This window comes from Budorcas taxicolor, chromosome 1 (assembly GCF_023091745.1).
Source record: "Budorcas taxicolor isolate Tak-1 chromosome 1, Takin1.1, whole genome shotgun sequence".
In the NCBI taxonomy this organism is placed as follows: domain Eukaryota; kingdom Metazoa; phylum Chordata; class Mammalia; order Artiodactyla; family Bovidae; genus Budorcas; species Budorcas taxicolor.
Genome location: NC_068910.1, coordinates 88,964,383 through 88,981,345, shown reverse-complemented (window position 1 = coordinate 88,981,345; position 16,963 = coordinate 88,964,383). Strand labels below are relative to the sequence as shown.

The 16,963-nt window shown below is 38.6% G+C and overlaps 1 protein-coding gene across 1 annotated transcript; it reads left to right on the top strand.

Moving 5' to 3' along the window:
- Window positions 1–4,073: 4,073 nt before the first annotated feature.
- On the top strand, window positions 4,074–7,360 carry LOC128052235 (60S ribosomal protein L35-like). The gene is made up of 2 exons (XM_052644731.1): window positions 4,074–4,162; window positions 6,982–7,360. Exons 1-2 carry the CDS (start codon window positions 4,074–4,076, stop codon window positions 7,358–7,360), a joined length of 468 nt encoding a protein of 155 aa, XP_052500691.1.
- Window positions 7,361–16,963: the final 9,603 nt, after the last annotated feature.

Genomic DNA, 16,963 nt, shown 5'->3' with positions numbered 1-16,963 from the left:
CAGTGACAGGGAGGTGCAATTACCAGTTTACCCTTGATCAACAGGTTAAACAATTCACACACTTAAACCCATTCTGTACCCATAGAGCCATTCTATTTTTCACTTTCAGTATGATATTCAATAAATTACATGGGATATTGAACACTTTATTAAAGTATAGATTTTGTGTTAGATGGTTTTGCTCAACTTAGCTTAATGTAAGTATTCTGAGCACATTTAAGGTAGGCTAGACTAACATACCCCTGGGATTTCTTTGGAAGGAATGATGCTAAAGCTGAAACTCCAGTACTTTGGCCACCTCATGTGAAGAGTTGACTCATTGGAAAAGACTCTGATGCTGGGAGGGATTGGGGGCAGGAGGAGAAGGGGACGACAGAGGATGAGATGGCTGGATGGCATCACTGACTCAATGGATGTGAGTCTGAGTGAACGCCAGGAGTTGGTGATGGACAGGGAGGCCTAGTATGCCATGATTCATGGGTCACAAAGAGTCGGGCACGACTGAGCGACTGAACTGAACTGAACTGAGACTAACATTGCTTGGTAGTTTAGGTGTATTAAATCCATTTTCCACTTAAGTTATTTTCAACAAAAGTGGTTTACCAGATGAAACTCCATCATAACTCAACGAAGATCCATACTATAATCTGGTGATACATGTTTCAGTCAAGAGAACTTTGAAATTTCAGTTAGTTCTCTTTGCTAGGTGGCTCTGTTTCATAGGATTTGACTTGTTCTGGCTCATGTGGCACTCAAGTATCCCTTGTTAATCTGCCTTCCCTTTGCTGCATCATAGGCTTAAGAGCACATCTGAATGCGAGGAGGGTATTATGAATATGAAAACCATATTCTACTGTTTTCAGTGAATTATAGTTACTTTTGGACATCCCTTGGTGGCTCAGTGATAAAAAAAAAATCCACCTGCAGTGCAGGGGCCACAAGAGAGGTGCTTTTGATCCTTGGGTTGATAAGATCCCCTGGAGGAGGGCATGGCAACCCACTCCAGTATACTTGCCTGGAGAATCCCATGGACAGAGGAGCCTGGTGGGCTACAGTCCATAGGATTGCAAAGAGTTGGACATGACAGAGTCACTGAGCATGCATGCTTGATATTGAAGATATTTAATATTCTGATATTTTAGCAGGATTGTATTTAATAAATATTTATATTTTTACTCAAATTCAAATGTAAAATTTGAAGAAATCCTGTCCAAAGCTACAACATCCATGATAGGCTCTTTATAGGCAAATATATACATATACATATATATATATATAGTAACCCACGGACAAATCAGAACCTGTAAGGCCGTCATAGTCATTTTTATATTTATCCACCAGTGTTTACTGAAGTTTGGAAGAGGAGAAGTGAGCCAGATTTTTTTAAAGTGTGAGTCACTACATTTTGCATTTTACCTGTATAAACTCATTTCATTAATTTAATGCTTCATGTTCTTGTTCAGTCGCTAAGTCGTGTCTGACTCTTTGCAACCGCATGGACTATAGCATGCCAGTGTTCCTTGTTTTTCATTATCTCCCAGAGTTTGTTCAAACTCATGTCCATTGAGTAGACGATGCCATCCAATGCTTCTAGGTACGATTTATTCCTGGGCTTCCCAGATGGTACAGTGTTAAAAAATCAGATGCAGGAGATGTGGGTTCAATCCCTGGGTCAGGGAAACCCTTTGGATGAAGAAATGGCAACCCTCTCCAGTATTCTTGCCTGGAAAATTCCAAGGACATAGGAGCTTGGCAAGCTACAGACTATGGGGTAACAAAGAGTCGGACACAACTGAGCACACACAAATGAATGAGTTATTCATTTTGCAGGTGAAGAAATGAGAGTGAGTATCATAGGAGACACAACTGTCAGGTGGCTGAATTGGGATCTCCATTTATGGCACTTTAAATCCAAAGTCCTTGAATATAAGTACAGTGATGCTTCAGTGATTCACTGAGTTTGTACAAAAGGTAGGTCCATATGATCTGAGAAAATATTAAAATGAATTACATGTGTATTCTGTATTAGGTAGTTTTAGTTTGTAAAAATGAAAATATAGGTACATAAAAAACTACAGTACATACAACCTCAAACTCCAATACTTTGGCCACCTGATGTGAAGAACTGACTCATTGGAAAAGACTTTGGGAACGATGCTGGGAAAGATTGAAGGTGGGAGGGGAAGGGTAAAACAGAGGATGAGACAGTTGGATGGCATCACTGACTCGATGGACACGAGTTTCAGCAAGCTTTGGGAGTTGATGATGGGCAGGGAAGGCTGGCGAACTGCAGTCCATGGGGTAACAGTCAGACATGCCTGAGCAACTGAACTGAACTGAAAAAACTACAATACATGATAGAATGTTAAGGGACAGAAATAGATATGTCATTTGTAGTTTATATGATAAAATATTGTTTAGGTGAAATTATAACTTGAAGGTCTGCATACCTTTGTTCACATTCTTACATGTTTTATCCATTAGATGTAGAAAAAGAAGATGGAATCTAAGTGACAGTAATAAATGGCTTTCCAAAACCAAATACAATTATGACATAATATTCTAATTATCTCATTTTTGGTTTCTGAACAGTGTGTTAAGAAGGTCATACAAACTCCTGTTCACTTTTTTTGCTGCTGTTTTTTTCATGTAGTTGTGTTTCTTTTCTCATCTTTTACACTTGAACTTGGAGAAGCACAGGAGGAAGGGTCAGGCTGCCAGAAGTCCCTTCAGTGTGTTTTAGAAGCACAACTGCTTAGTCTCAAGCTGTTGGCACAGTCGTAGACAGGACACAATGCTTCTGCAATTAATCTTTCTGATACACCAATGAGACTTTGCAGAACAGAAAGATTTCCACTAGTTACTTGCTCTTTTCACTCATTCCTGGCCAGTTAGCTGGGCAAATAAGCCATAAGAACTTGGACTGAAAGCCAAAAAGGGGCTAGAGCCATTAGCATTTACCTCTTCTCAGTACAATCATTTCCTCCAGGTAAATGAGTTTGGACAGATCCTATTCGATGAAATAAGGTCTATATATTATTACTTATGATAATACATATATGTATTATTCACACTGCACCCATATGTCATTTTGGATATACTATATTTCTAGTTATTCTATATGTCTGTTTTGATGCATGTATACCATCCTAAAGGAGACCAGTCCTGGGTGTTCATTGGAAGGACTGATGCTGAGGCTGAAACTCCAGTACTTTGGCTACCTCATACAGAGAGTTGACTCATTGGAAAAGACCCTGATGCTGGGAGGGGTTGGGGGCAGGAGGAGAAGGGGACGACAGAGGATGAGATGGCTGGATGGCATCACCGACTCGATGGACGTGAGTTTGGGTGAACTCTGGGAGTTGGTGATGGACAGGGAGGCCTGGCGTGCTGTGATTCATGGGGTTGCAAAGAATCGGACATGACTGAGCGACTGAACTGACCTGAACTGATACCTTTCTAAAGCAAGCCATTGCAAAATTTAAACAAAGAGATTGACTTTCCAAAGTAGATCATTAGGAAGGAACATTATCATCTATTTTTAGAAAGGACAATAATGGTGTTCAGAAGCTAAATGGCAAGGAGCCATTCCCTCTGGGCCTCCAGCAATTATTTATATTTTTGCTAGCTCTGAGGGACTTCAGCTTTGTCTTTTCTATCATATAAGCCTTTTTATACCTGGTTGAAGATATAAATTCTGGGGGCACCAGCAAGAATGGAGCCTGTATACTCTGACCTTTACTTGCCAGAAGCAAGTGTGCAACAGCCAGAAAAAGAATTAAATGTAAACATTTCCACTGTTGCTGCATTCTTCAGTAAACAAAGCTTATTTTATTGAGTTATCTTTACAGGGCTTAAAAATGTATTCCTGATCATGAGGAGATTGAGAACATGGTGCTTTTGCACTCTGTCAGGAAAACTGGAAAGCCTAGTCTCAGTGACTAAATAAGACAGTAGTATCTCAATGTTGAGCATTGTACAAACACTCTGTGTAGAGCAGGGAGGCATTTACAGTGAGTCTTGGGGCTCTGGAAGGCTCCTGGCTCGAAAGCCTGTCCATTGAGAAGAGGGGCATGGAAAAAGTAATGAGAAATGAACCCAAGCTTCTGCCCCTCAAGCTCAGTGTGATGTTGAGACAAATGGTACCTCCTGTTCCCAATAGGTGGGGGTGGATAAAATAGGTCTTCACTTCTCATTGCAAGGGAGATGGAAGGTCTTCCTGACCCACTATTTTCCTTCCTGAAATATGGCAATTTCCTTCATAAAATCATAAGTCCTTCTCACTCGTCTCATGCTTAAAGAACAAAGGTGGGAGTGTCTTTCTGTTGAATGCTTTGGACTGGGTCTCAGCTTTACTACTTTTGCCCAGATGGTGCCTAAAGCTATGATTAGTATTTCCTCTGTGTTCTTAAAGCATTGAGTCAGAAGAGTGGATTTTGAACTAGGTGCAGGACTATGTCTTATTCTACTTTATAGTTTCCACCACAGTACCTTGCACATTTTACTTTTGTAGTAAATAATTTTGTTTCTGATTCTATTTTACATGTGTTTATATCTGGAGAAGGAAATGGCAACCCACTCCAGTATTCTTGCCTGGAGAATCCCAGGGACAAGGGAGCCTGGTGGGCACGACTGAGGTGACTTAGCAGCATATCTATTCATAGAAAAGTATTTTGGACTTTGTAGGAAGTATTCTGCTTTGTAGGAAACCATGATATTTTATGAGTCTTCTACTGTATACATATTCAACATCTCAACACATTTTAAGACACAAACTTTGGATAATTACCCCAGCTCATATAGTTCCAGAAAGTTAGATGTGATTCTGGCTACTTTCAGAACCACAGAAGCAACATGAGAGTCTTGTGACTGAGTTGTTATTGTTCACTGAAGTATCTTAAGTGCCAAGAATAGTTCTTGGAATAAAAAGTATTCAATGCTTTTACAATTATCATTATGAATATTTGCAGTTGTACATAGTAAAACTTGGGTACAATGGATATTTCTCATTTACTTTTTTTCCATTTACTTTTTATAATTAAACAAGTCACAGGAGAAATTCTTGATGGGTCAAATACATATCCAACTGTACTGCAACCTAAATCATAGGACGTAGAAGACATATAGTCAAGTGATGACATCAATCAATTTATTATGGATCAATTTTCAGCCAAGCACCCCCCTAAACCTATCTAATGTTTTGGCAAGATACTTGAAAGGACTCACTAAAAATTTATTAGTGTAGCTTGAAATAGCTTTTTTTCTTTTTTTAATTCTCTGGCTTAACAAAGAGAATACTGTTTGCCCTGTGAATATATAGATTTTATAGTTTAACGTAGTAATAGTTATGCTTGCCAAGAATCACAGTTTTAAATGAGCCTTTATTAAAACCATTGCTGTGTTTAAGCTTTCATTTTATGTACTGCATTTTTATTTAAAACTTATTCGATTTAAATTTGTCTAACTTTTATAATCAAAGCTTAACTTGAGTACTGCTTTGGAAATATATTTTGTATCACTTCACACCTTCTTTGCAATGAATCTAGTAGTTTCAGTTAATTGATACTGATTTTGAACATAGCAATATGCAAACTTTACAAACAGAATTCACATTAATATTAAATATCATAATTTTTTCATATGTAATGTATGTAAGTCAAGATAGAGCTTTGAAAGACTAAGCATTTCAGACACTGATTCAAACTTCAAAATTACTAGCTTAGTGCAGTAGCCACAGAACCAAATGGACAATTTTGTAACTTACTATATGTTATGAATTTAAGGATTGCTTAAGGTTTATAGAAAGAACTGAACAGTAAAATTTTAAACTGAGAACAGGAAAGGTGAACTTTAAACTCCAATTCTGTGCACAAGAGAAGCTAGTTATTTATATGGACCAAAAATATAAAAAGGGCTAACCCTATATTTCCTTTCTAGATGAAATCTGTTATAAACGATGCCAGCATGTTTATTAGTAATATTATTTTAAACTAGCTTCTTTTGAGAATGTCAAAAGTGATGACATCATTCTGTTTATGAATAAGTTAGACGAAGTGAGTTTTGGTTCCTTTAAGTGTCAATTTCTAATAAACATGTTATTTCTTTCCTTTTAAACTTTGTTGAAGTATAACTGATCAAACATCACACACATTTAATGTTTACACCATGAAATGTTTTCCGCACCCATATACCTGTGATATCATTACAATCAAGCTATTAAACATACCCATTATCTCCAAAAATGTCCTTATGTTTTTGGGCGAGTGTGTGTGTGTGTGTGTGTGTGTTTAGGTCTTGTGGTAAGGACACAATATGAGATCTAGCTTCTTAATATATTTTAAAGTGCACAATACCATATTGTTAACTTCAGGTACCATGTTTTATAGCCAAGATTTGGAAATAACCCTTATATCCATCAACATATGAGTGGATAAAGAAAATGTGGTACAGATATAGATATTATAGCCTTGAAAAGAAAATTCTTCCATTTGCAACAACCTGGATGAAATAAGGATATTATGCTAAGTGAAGTAGGTCAGTCACAGAAGGATGAAAACTGCATATGTGTGCGTGTGCTTTGTCACTCAGTCATGTCCCACTCTGCATCCCCATGGACTGTAGCCCACCGGGTTTCTCTGTCCAAGGGATTATTCCTGCAACAATACTGGTGTGGGTTGCCATTTCCTGCTCCAGGGGATCATCTTGATCCAGGGATCGAACCTGCGTCTCCTGTGTCTCTTGAAATGGCAGGTGGATTCTTTACCACTGGCACCACTTGGGAAGCTCATGGAATAATTCATGATTAGACACCATATTAAAAAGTAGAGGAGTGCGGAAAAATAGGCTGCCATCTGCGTGCTGTGGGGCTCAGGCGCCGGGATGGAGGGCGTGTGGCGAGACCTGAGAATCCATCTGTCAGCCTGACCCATAGGATGCGTTGCGAAGTGGCCTAGTGCCACCTCAGTTTTCTCCCAACCTCAGGCCCAGGCCCCGAGAGGCCAAGATTAAGGCTCGAGACCATCGCGGCAAGAAGGAGATGCTGAAACAGCTGGGAGACCTAAAGGTGGAGCTGTCCCAGCTGCGCGTGGCTGAAGTGACAGGCGGTGCGGCTTCCAAACTCTCCAAGATCCGAGTGGTTCGTAAATCCATTGCCCGCGTACTGACCGTCATTAACCAGACTCAGAAAGAGAACCTCAGGAAATTCTATAAGGGCAAGAAGTACAAGCCCCTGTATCTGCGGCCCAAGAAAACACGTGCCATGTGCCGCTGGCTCAACAAGCATGAAGAGAACCTGAAGACCAAGAAGCAGCAGCGGAAGGAGCGGCTGTACCCACTCCAGAAGTACGCCCTTAAGGCTTGAGCATCCAGCTGTCGATAAGACAGACCACTGGGAAAATAAATGAATAAATAAATAAATAAATAAAAAGCAGAGACATTACTTTGCTGACAAAGGTCCATCTAGTCAAGGCTATGGTTTCTCCAGTAGTCATGTATGGATGTGAGAGTTGGACTGTAAAGAAAGCTGAGCACAGAATTGATGCTTTTGAACTGAGGTGTTGGAGAAGACTCTTGAAAGTCCCTTGGACTGCAAAGAGATCAAACCAGTCAATCCTAAAGGAAATCAGTCCTGAATATTCATTGAAAGTACTAATGCTGAAGCTGAAACTCCAATATTTTGGCCACCTGATGCGAAGAGCTGACACTTGGGAAAAGACCTTGATGCTGGGAAAGATTGAAGGCGAGAGAAGGGGATGATAAAGGATGAGATGGTTGGATGTCATCACTGACTCAATGGACATGAGTTGGGAGTTGGTGATGGACAGAGAGGCCTGGCATGCTGCAGTCCATGGGGTTGCAAAGAGTCGGACAAGACTGAGTGACTGAACTGAACTGAACTAACATTTAGAAAAGATAACTGCTCAGGCAGTAAACTTTGTCAGTACATTATAACAAAATAAATGCATATATTTGACGTTTCAATAAGGCATATCATGGAATTATTGGAACTTTTTAGAGTCCAGGTTCTATTTTTGAAAGCTGCTGCAACATTGCAAAGTAATTAGCCATAGGCTAAAAATATAAATTAAATGTAAAGATAGTTGATATGTGCAAACTGGATTACAATATGCAATTTTTGGTGAATCAATTATTAAGAATAAAGACAATTAATATTTTTCATTGTAGTTAAATATATAGTGATAGAATGCATAAGCAAGTGCTTTAAATTATTTACAAATCTTAAAGTCATGTTTGTTTTTCTGCCATATAAGCTAAAGAAATTTCAGAGAAAATATAGAAAGGCTATTATATAAATTTACTTTTAAAATTAAATTCAGGCTAATATGAAATTGATGTGTATAAAAAGATAAATCTTTTTAGGAACAGTTTTCCTTGAGAATCAACAGCTCCATATGAACTAAAACTTGGAAATAATTTATAAAAAATATGTTCCAATATTGTCCATCTATAAAATATTCTTAATAGCTTTAGCTGTGTCATCATAATGACACTTTTAACTTTAAAAATATCCAAATTGTTTGTTGTAAAACATCTGCCTAGCATAACTGACATCATTTGTAATTATGTTGATTGAAAATGAAATTGTTAAAAATATAAATTTTGATGACTTAGTAAATAAATTTATAGAAAATGAGCCAGGAATACCTTATGATGAATTACTATCATATTAACTAATGGTTACTGTATTTTATAAAATTGTGATACCAAAATGTTATTTTTTACTATTTGTAAGCTCAAACTACCGCACAATTGCACTCTTCTCACATGCTAGTAAAGTAATGCTCAAAATTCTCCAAGCCAGGCTTCAGCAATACGTGAACTATGAGCTCCCTGATGTTCAAGCTGGTTTTAGAAAAGGCAGAGGAACCAGAGATCAAATTGCCAACATCTGCTGGATCATGGAAAAAGCAAGAGAGTTCCAGAAAAACATCTGTTTCTGCTTTATTGACTATGCCAAAGCCTTTGACTGTGTGGGTCACAATAAACTGTGGAAAATTCTATAAGAGATGGGAATACCAGACCACCTGACCTGCCTCTTGAGAAATCTGTATGCAGGTCAGGAAGCAACAGTTAGAACCGGACATGGAACAACAGACTCATTCCAAATAGGAAAAGTAGTACGTCAAGGCTGTATATTGTCACCCTGCTTATTTAACTCATATGCAGAGTACATCATGAGATATGCTGGACTGGAAGAAACACAAGCTGGAATCAAGATTGCTGGGAGAAATATCAATAACCTCAGATATGCAGATGACACCACCCTTATGGCAGAAAGTGAAGAGGAGCTAAAAAGCCTCTTGATGAAAGTGAAAGAGGAGAGCGAAAAAGTTGGCTTAAAGCTCAGCATTCAGAAAACAAAGATCATGGCATCCGGTCCCATCACTTCATGGGAAATAGATGGGGAAACAGTGGAAACAGTGTCAGACTTTGTTTTTTTGGGCTCCAAAATCACTGCAGATGGTGATTGCAGCCATGAAATTAAAAGACGCTTACTCCTTGGATGGAGAGTTATGACCAACCTAGAGAGTATATTCAAAAACAGAGACGTTACTTTGCTGACTAAGGTCCCTCTAGTCAAGGCTATGGTTTTTCCAGTGTCATGTATGGATGTGAGAGTTGGACTGTGAAAAAAGCTGAGTGCTGAAGAATTGATGCTTTTGAACTGTGGTGTTGAAGAAGACTCTTGAGAGTCCCTTGGACTGCAAGGAGATCCAACCAGTCCATTCTGAAGGAGATCAGCCCTGGGATTTCTTTGGAAGGAATGATGCTAAAGCTGAAGCTCCAGTATTTTGGCCACCTTATGAGAAGAGTTGACTCATTGGAAAAGACTCTGATGCTGGGAGGGATTGGGGGCAGCAGGAGAAGGGGACGACAGAGGATGAGATGGCTGGATGGCATCACTGACTCGATGGACGTGAGTCTGAGTGAACTCCAGGAGTTGGTGATGGACAGGGAGGCCTGGGGTGCTGTGATTCGTGGGGTCGCGAAGAGTCGGACATGACTGAGTGACTGAACTGAACTGAAGTTAATACTCATGTGTTCTTCCATTGTGTTTTATAAGTAATAAAATATTTTAAAAGAAAGAGCTTCATGTCTTAGTACCTTTAACTGTTACTTTCCCCCCCTGTTTTTTGAACAAGGATCTCCACATTCTCATTTTTCAATGGGATCTACACATTTTGTAAACATCCTTAATTACAGTCTTGTATGGCCAATTTTCTTAAAATGAACAGTTGAGAAGTTTTCATTTCTGCTTATCTTAATATTTAGAAAAGATAACATAGTAATATCTTCTTACTGTGATCTTTTTTTTCCTCTCCTTTTTTCCAGTGCTTTGGTTTTCACTGATAATACCACTTTCTTTGTACCTGGTGAGGTTTTCTAAAGCAATAAGGGACTATATTTTCTCTTAGAGTAAGACTCTGAGTTTAAGATCTAAATCATGGTTTTCTAGGTCATAAGTTATTTTCCACTTACATGACTATCAAGAACCAGATTTTAAAAGAAAATGTTTTCTTCAATGAGAAGATCCGGCCAGCTATCATGCACCATATTTGACACAGCTGGTGAATGAGCAAAAGACACAAATTGTTACAGAATCCCAAAACAAACTGCACTCTTGTTGTCAGCACCACCTGGGGCCTCTTAATGTATGAAGAAGGAAAAGGAAATATGCAAATGTTGATGTTCATTTACATAGAGCTGATTCCACTGAATAGTTTTCCTGGGTTTACTAATGTTTTCATGATTTCTTCAGCATATACTTATCAATCATTTTTCTTCTCAGTAAGAACCTCATTTCTTTTTGTATCCATGTTAAGTGTTGCCTGAAGGTACTGCAATTTCTGAATCCTCTCAAGGTAAGAATTTCCTTGGAAAAGTCTATAATTCTTGACAGAAATGAAATCGCCATTACTGAAAAAGCAAATAGCAATGATGCGGGTGCATAATAAGCAACAGACTACCAGACTTCATTCTTTACTTTAATGGGACTCTTGATTACCATACGTAGAACATAAAAATGAAGGAAAAGCATTACAGCACTAATGCAAAGCTGCAGTTTTCTTCCCTCTGGGTATGGGTACCATTCTGTCCATGGATCCCAGTGTCCCTTAGTTGATCATTACCAATAAGTGCCTTAAAGAGACACTAAAATTAAAGGTCCCTTGTCAAGTTAAAGCATATCTGCCTTTCTAGTCAACACGCTGTTTTCAGGAGAGGGTGACCCAACAAATAACTAGAAAATTAAGCCAATATCTATCCGTTCCTCAAGTGGATCAAAACTTTCATTATTATGCTACTGCTGCTAAGTCACTTCAGTCATGTCCGACTCTGTGCAACCCCATAGACGGCAGCACACCAGGCTCTGCCGTTCCTGGGATTCTCCAGGGAAGAACACTGGAGTGGGTTGCCATTTCCTTCTCCAATGTATGAAAGTGAAAAGTGAAAGTGAAGTCGCTCAGTCGTGTTTGACTCTTCACAATCCCATGGACTGCAGCCTACCAGGCTCCTCCGTCCACGGGATTTTTCCAGGCAAGAGTACTGGAGTGGGGTGCCAACCTCTCCTAACTGAAAAAAAAGTATCTAGTGGATCATAATAACGAGAGGCACGACCTCTTGGTCTCACTATCCTGTGTGAATTCAAAGAATTCCTTAGGATTGTTTACTCATTTTCTTGTTGAACTGCCTTCAGAAAAAGATGCTATGGTGTTCGATTATTTGTTCTTTTATATTTCAAATGTCTGTATAAAAGGGTTTCCCAGGTGGCACAGTGGTAAAGAATCCACCTGCCAATGCAGGAGAGACAGGAGATGCAGCTTTGATTCCTAGGTCAGGAAGATCCCCTAGAGTAGGATATGGCAACCCACTCCAGTATTCTTGCTTGGAAAACCCCATGAACAGAGGAGCCTGGTGGGTGATTGCCCATGGGGTTGCAGAGTCAGATGGGACTGAACATGCATGCATGTCCACATAAAAATCTATTTCGCATGTATTTTTAAGTATAATCAGGTTCACAAAACAATATTTAATATACAAAAATGCATCTGACTATAAAATTCTTTATTTCCACTTTCTAACAATTTAATTTTCTTTTTCCAGGCTTCATTAACCACAGTTAAGATTGCTGCAAGAGCATGTCTCATTAAATTTTTTGCACTTATCTGTGTAATTCATATCAACAGGTCAAGTGAAAGATGGGCATATTAAAACTGCCTTGTCTTTATTCAAAAGAACTACCAGCATCTGCAACAATCTACAACTTATTCTAAACCTGTTATGGAGTGAAAGTTTATGTTCCCCTAAAAGTCATACTCTGAAATCTTAACCCTCATTGTGATAGTATCAGGAGGTATTGGCAAGTAATTAGGTCATAAGGGTGGAGTTCTCATGAAAGAGATTAGTGCCCTTATAAAAAGAGACATGACAGAGTTTGCTTCCTCTCTCTGTTCCCCACCATTTGTGGGTACAATGGAGAAGATAGCTGTCTGCAAAGTAGGAAGACAACAGAGTGGCTGGTGCTTTGATCTTGGACATCCAACCTCCATAACAGTGAGAACTACATGCTTGTTTTTTAAGCTAGTCAATCTGTGGCGTTTTTATTATAGTAGCCCGGATAGACAAAGACAATACTCTTACTTTAAGTAGGAAAGGACAAGGAAGTTATGAACTGTCTCAGTAAAGTGATTCTCTCCATCCTTTAAGCCCTTACCATTAACAGTACCAAGACTGGAATAATTTCAGATTCTGTCCTTAAGTTTTCTTAATGGGTTTCTCAGTACGTGGAAGACACATCATTCACATATTTAAAACATGTATTTAAGATTATTTGCTAGACAAGACTAAGCCCTGGGGATACAAGGGTGTATCCCTGCTGTCCTGGTACCCTTAGTCAGGTGTGTGAGACCAACAATAAACGGATAAAAATAAAGCTATAAACCGATGATGAATAGTATGAAAGAATAAGAGAATTACATAAGAGAATTTCAAATAGGTATCTTAAAAGAGGCGAGGGAAATAGTGTCTGAAAAATTATATTGAATTTTAGAGAGACTAAGATTCTGTCCTTGTTTATAGTTACCTCAAGTTTGGGGCTTTCCCAGTGGCTCAGCAGTAAAGAATCCACCTGCATTGCAGCAGACACAGGAGACGTAGATTTGATCCCTGTGTTGGGCAGATCTCCTAGAGAAGGAAATGGCTACCCACTCCAGTGTTCTTGCCTGGAGAATCCCACGGACAGAGGAAACTGGCAGGCTACTCTAGTCCATGGGGTCACAAAGAATCAGGCATGACTGAAGCAACATAGCATGCAATCACAAGTTTGGCAGTAGTCAACCCCACTGGACCCAAGAAAGCCCTTTCTTCGTTGAGAATGTGACAATGTTCCTGCCTCCCTCTTAAGACAACTCCTCTAATTTTTCATCTGTTGAAATCCTTACTCTTTGCTTTCTCTTCTTCCAACATGTGCACCTATCTGCTTGCCCTATAATCATACTGAGAAAACTGACTTTAATAAGAATGCAACATAATCTTTTTCTTCTTGATCTTGATATAGTCGGTATAATAGCATCATATTGAGATGTATAGCAAAAAGTCCTGTACATTTGTATAAATTTATTTCAACATCCCCCTCAGCCTTATCCAACCAACTCTAAAAGAGAAAGATACAAGACTGACCTAATGTTTAGTAAAAAAATATACTCTAAGTAATGCAGATTTTCTTGGCACCAAGAACTAAGAATTATTTTCCTTGTGGTTCTTCAGAAAAGTGAGCACTCATGACGTTGTCATAGAATAGGTCACAGTTTTTCATGATGTTAAGACAAATAAGATAATGTGTTCAGTTCAGTTCAGTTCAGTTGCTCAGTCATGTTTGACTCTTTGCGACCCCATCGACTGCAGCATGCCAGGCTACTGAATGCTAATATACTAAACAGAGACTAAGTTTTCCTTTTCCTTTGCCAGTCTCTCTTATGCATATTTGAGTAGGAAATTTCTGAGTTTATGTTCCATCCTTGCATTTTAATTCTAAAAAGTTAGTCAACGTGGAAGGATTTTACTCTTGGTGGTAAATTTATGAGGATGTGATGAGACGTGAAAATCACTCAGTCGTGTCCAACTCTTTGCAACCCCATGGACTATACAGTCCATGGAATTCTCCAGGCCAGAATACTGGAGTGGGTAGCATTTCCCTTCTCCAGGGGATCTTCCCAACCCAGGGATCGAACCCAGGTCTCCCACATTGCAGGTGGATTCTTTAATACTGATGATCTTGGAACTGGCAGTGAGGTGTTAACCTATGTGTCATACTCCATGCAACTGAGGATACATTATAGCAATTCCCATGAATATACAAATTTAAGAAGTTCCCATGAATACACATACTCCCAACACAAAATGCTTTGGTAAAAGTTTTCCCTTCCAAACCATTATTATCATTCACAAAATTATACCAGAAACCCTATTGGATTTCAACCCGTGGTGGCTCAGATGGCAAAGCGTCTGTCTACGATGCAGAAGACCCAGGTTCGATCCCTGGGTTGGGAAGATCCCCTGGAGAAGGAAATGGCAATCCACTCCAGTACTATTGCCTGGAAAATCCCATGGTCAGAGGAGCCTGGTAGGCTACAGTCCATGGGGTCACGAAGAGTCAGACACGACTGAGCGACTTACTTTCACTTTCACTTTCAGAGCACTATTCATCAGTGAGAAAGTCTAGAACAGTCCAGCAGTGACCCAAGAAATAAGCGGCTGAATTGATGTAACTATCACAGTATTTATGGGCAGAATAAAATCGATCTGTTAAAGATACATGGTGTATTCATTTATTTATTCACCAGATTTAATCTATCCAAAAAAATCTTATCAAAGATTTTATCTTTGTAATAAAAAATGACTATATGGTATTCAATCACAGATACCTTGAATTTTTTGGAATACTGATAATACCTAGAAATAATGATTAAAGAAGTATTCATACACAAAATAGACACACATAGTGCAGGCGGAAACATGGCCCTAATTGATGCTAAATAACAGACCCAAATAACTTGTTACTCAAATAAACATATGCCCTTAGAATTTCTTGGTACTTTCATGAAGGGGAGAGCCTGACTCCCTCCATAATGATGATGTTTCACACAGGTAAAACAACCAGAAAAATGTTTCTTTAAGGCCTCTCCCACTGCATGAAATACTCATTCATCCATCAGCTCAGGCAGTTTCATGGGGAGAGGCCCACTCTGAAAGAGGGTCAAGGTTTCAGATTATAAAGTTGGAAGGTTCATCATGCCTTGCCTTTTCCTTTGTCCTCCCATCCTATTAATTCAAAATTTTTCACAAAGAGTGGCAGTAATTAGAACTGCTTTGGACTACCACCAAGATTCTCTATCAGATTTCTTTCCTGTTTATGTTTGAGTTACTCAGAAGTTATCTGTGTGCCCTTTGGACATGTAGGACCTATTTTTTAAAACTCCCTCTGTACAAAGAATGTAATCTCAGCTTTCTGGGCTCTGGATTATATCATTGTATTTCTCTATTTCAACTGAGAAATCTCAGAGTAAAAAGTGAAAGTAGTAATTCATCATAATAATTCCCTCTTCCCAATTAAAAAAAAATCTTTGTTTAAAAGGCTTCATTGCCTAAGGTTGAATATATACTGCCTAATTGGCTTCAGTTCATCAAAATGAAGCTTTATCTATAAATTATCCTCTTATGAAATGATTATGGGGTTGTTTCTGATGTGATAAGTTTCACTCACTTCTTTTTGAAGTTGCATTTGGGTCATTAATAGGAGAGAATCATTAATTGGAAAATAAAGTAATCAGCTGTTATTGATTGAGAATTATAAGAACATCTAGGAAGTTAATTGGCTGCTGATTATTGTGTATGGATACAGTGGACAGGTTTATAAATTATTTTATCTACGAAATGGAATTTTTGCCTTCTAAACAACTTATGATCCTTTCTAAATATTCTTGGACAATTTATGTTGCCCTGTGATTTTTTTGTTATTTCAAGAAAATTATGAGAAAGAGAATCATTACTTCAGAAAAGAAATAAATACAGTTTTCTTATCTTTTGTTTCTTATTTCTGAAGATAAGCCTTATTGTATCACTAGGACTAAGAGCTTTCAGTTGTGATTTTGGGATGGAGCTTTTATATTATGTTGTTGTTGTTCAGTCGCTAAACTGTCTGACTCTTTGTTACCCCATGGACTGCAGTACGCCAGGATTCCCTCTCCTTCACTTTCTCCAGGAGTTTGCTCAAACTCATTTCCATGATACTATCCAACCATCTCATCCTTTGTCGCCCTCTTTTCCTTCTGCCCTCAAGCTTTGCCAGCATCAGGGTCTTTTTCAATGAGTCAGGAGCTCTCTAATAATTTAAGAAATTTGGGCATCATCTAACAGGTATTTCTCAACACAGAGAAGGCACATGCAGAGAAGTAATTTGCTCAAGTCACAAAGCTCATGACTCGGTCAGTATAAGAAATTTGTCTTATGTCTAATGTTTAACATCTTATCTAATGTACTCACAGAATTGGTTTTTTGCTTTATAATCTTGACATTTCATGGCAAATTTTACCTGTGCTTGAGGTCTTTTTAGATTAATTAGAGCTTTTAGGTTTTGTTGGATTTTTTTTTACCTTTTTTTGAAGACTTACAGGAGATTTTCATATATACATTGTATACATTGTTGGTCAAGATATTTCCTATTTAAATAATTCATAAATGACTTTGCACACATGCTGTCACTTCGGTCGCATTCAACTCTGTGCTACCCTATGGACTGTAGCCCGTTTCAGGCTCCTCTCTCTGTCCTTGGGATTCTCTAGGCAAGAATACTGGAGTGGGTTACCATTTCCTCCTCCAAGGGATCTTCCCAGCCTAGGGATCGAATCTACTTCTCTTCTGTTTTAGGCGGATTGTTTACGTGGGA

Bases quoted from the DNA above. Each gene is read 5' to 3' on its own strand.
- LOC128052235 (XM_052644731.1), top strand. From the start codon at position 4,074: ATGGAAAAAGTAATGAGAAATGAACCCAAGCTTCTGCCCCTCAAGCTC. The intron at 4,163-6,981 runs GTGGGGGTGGAT...TCCCAACCTCAG, and splicing joins GTACCTCCTGTTCCCAATAG to GCCCAGGCCCCGAGAGGCCA.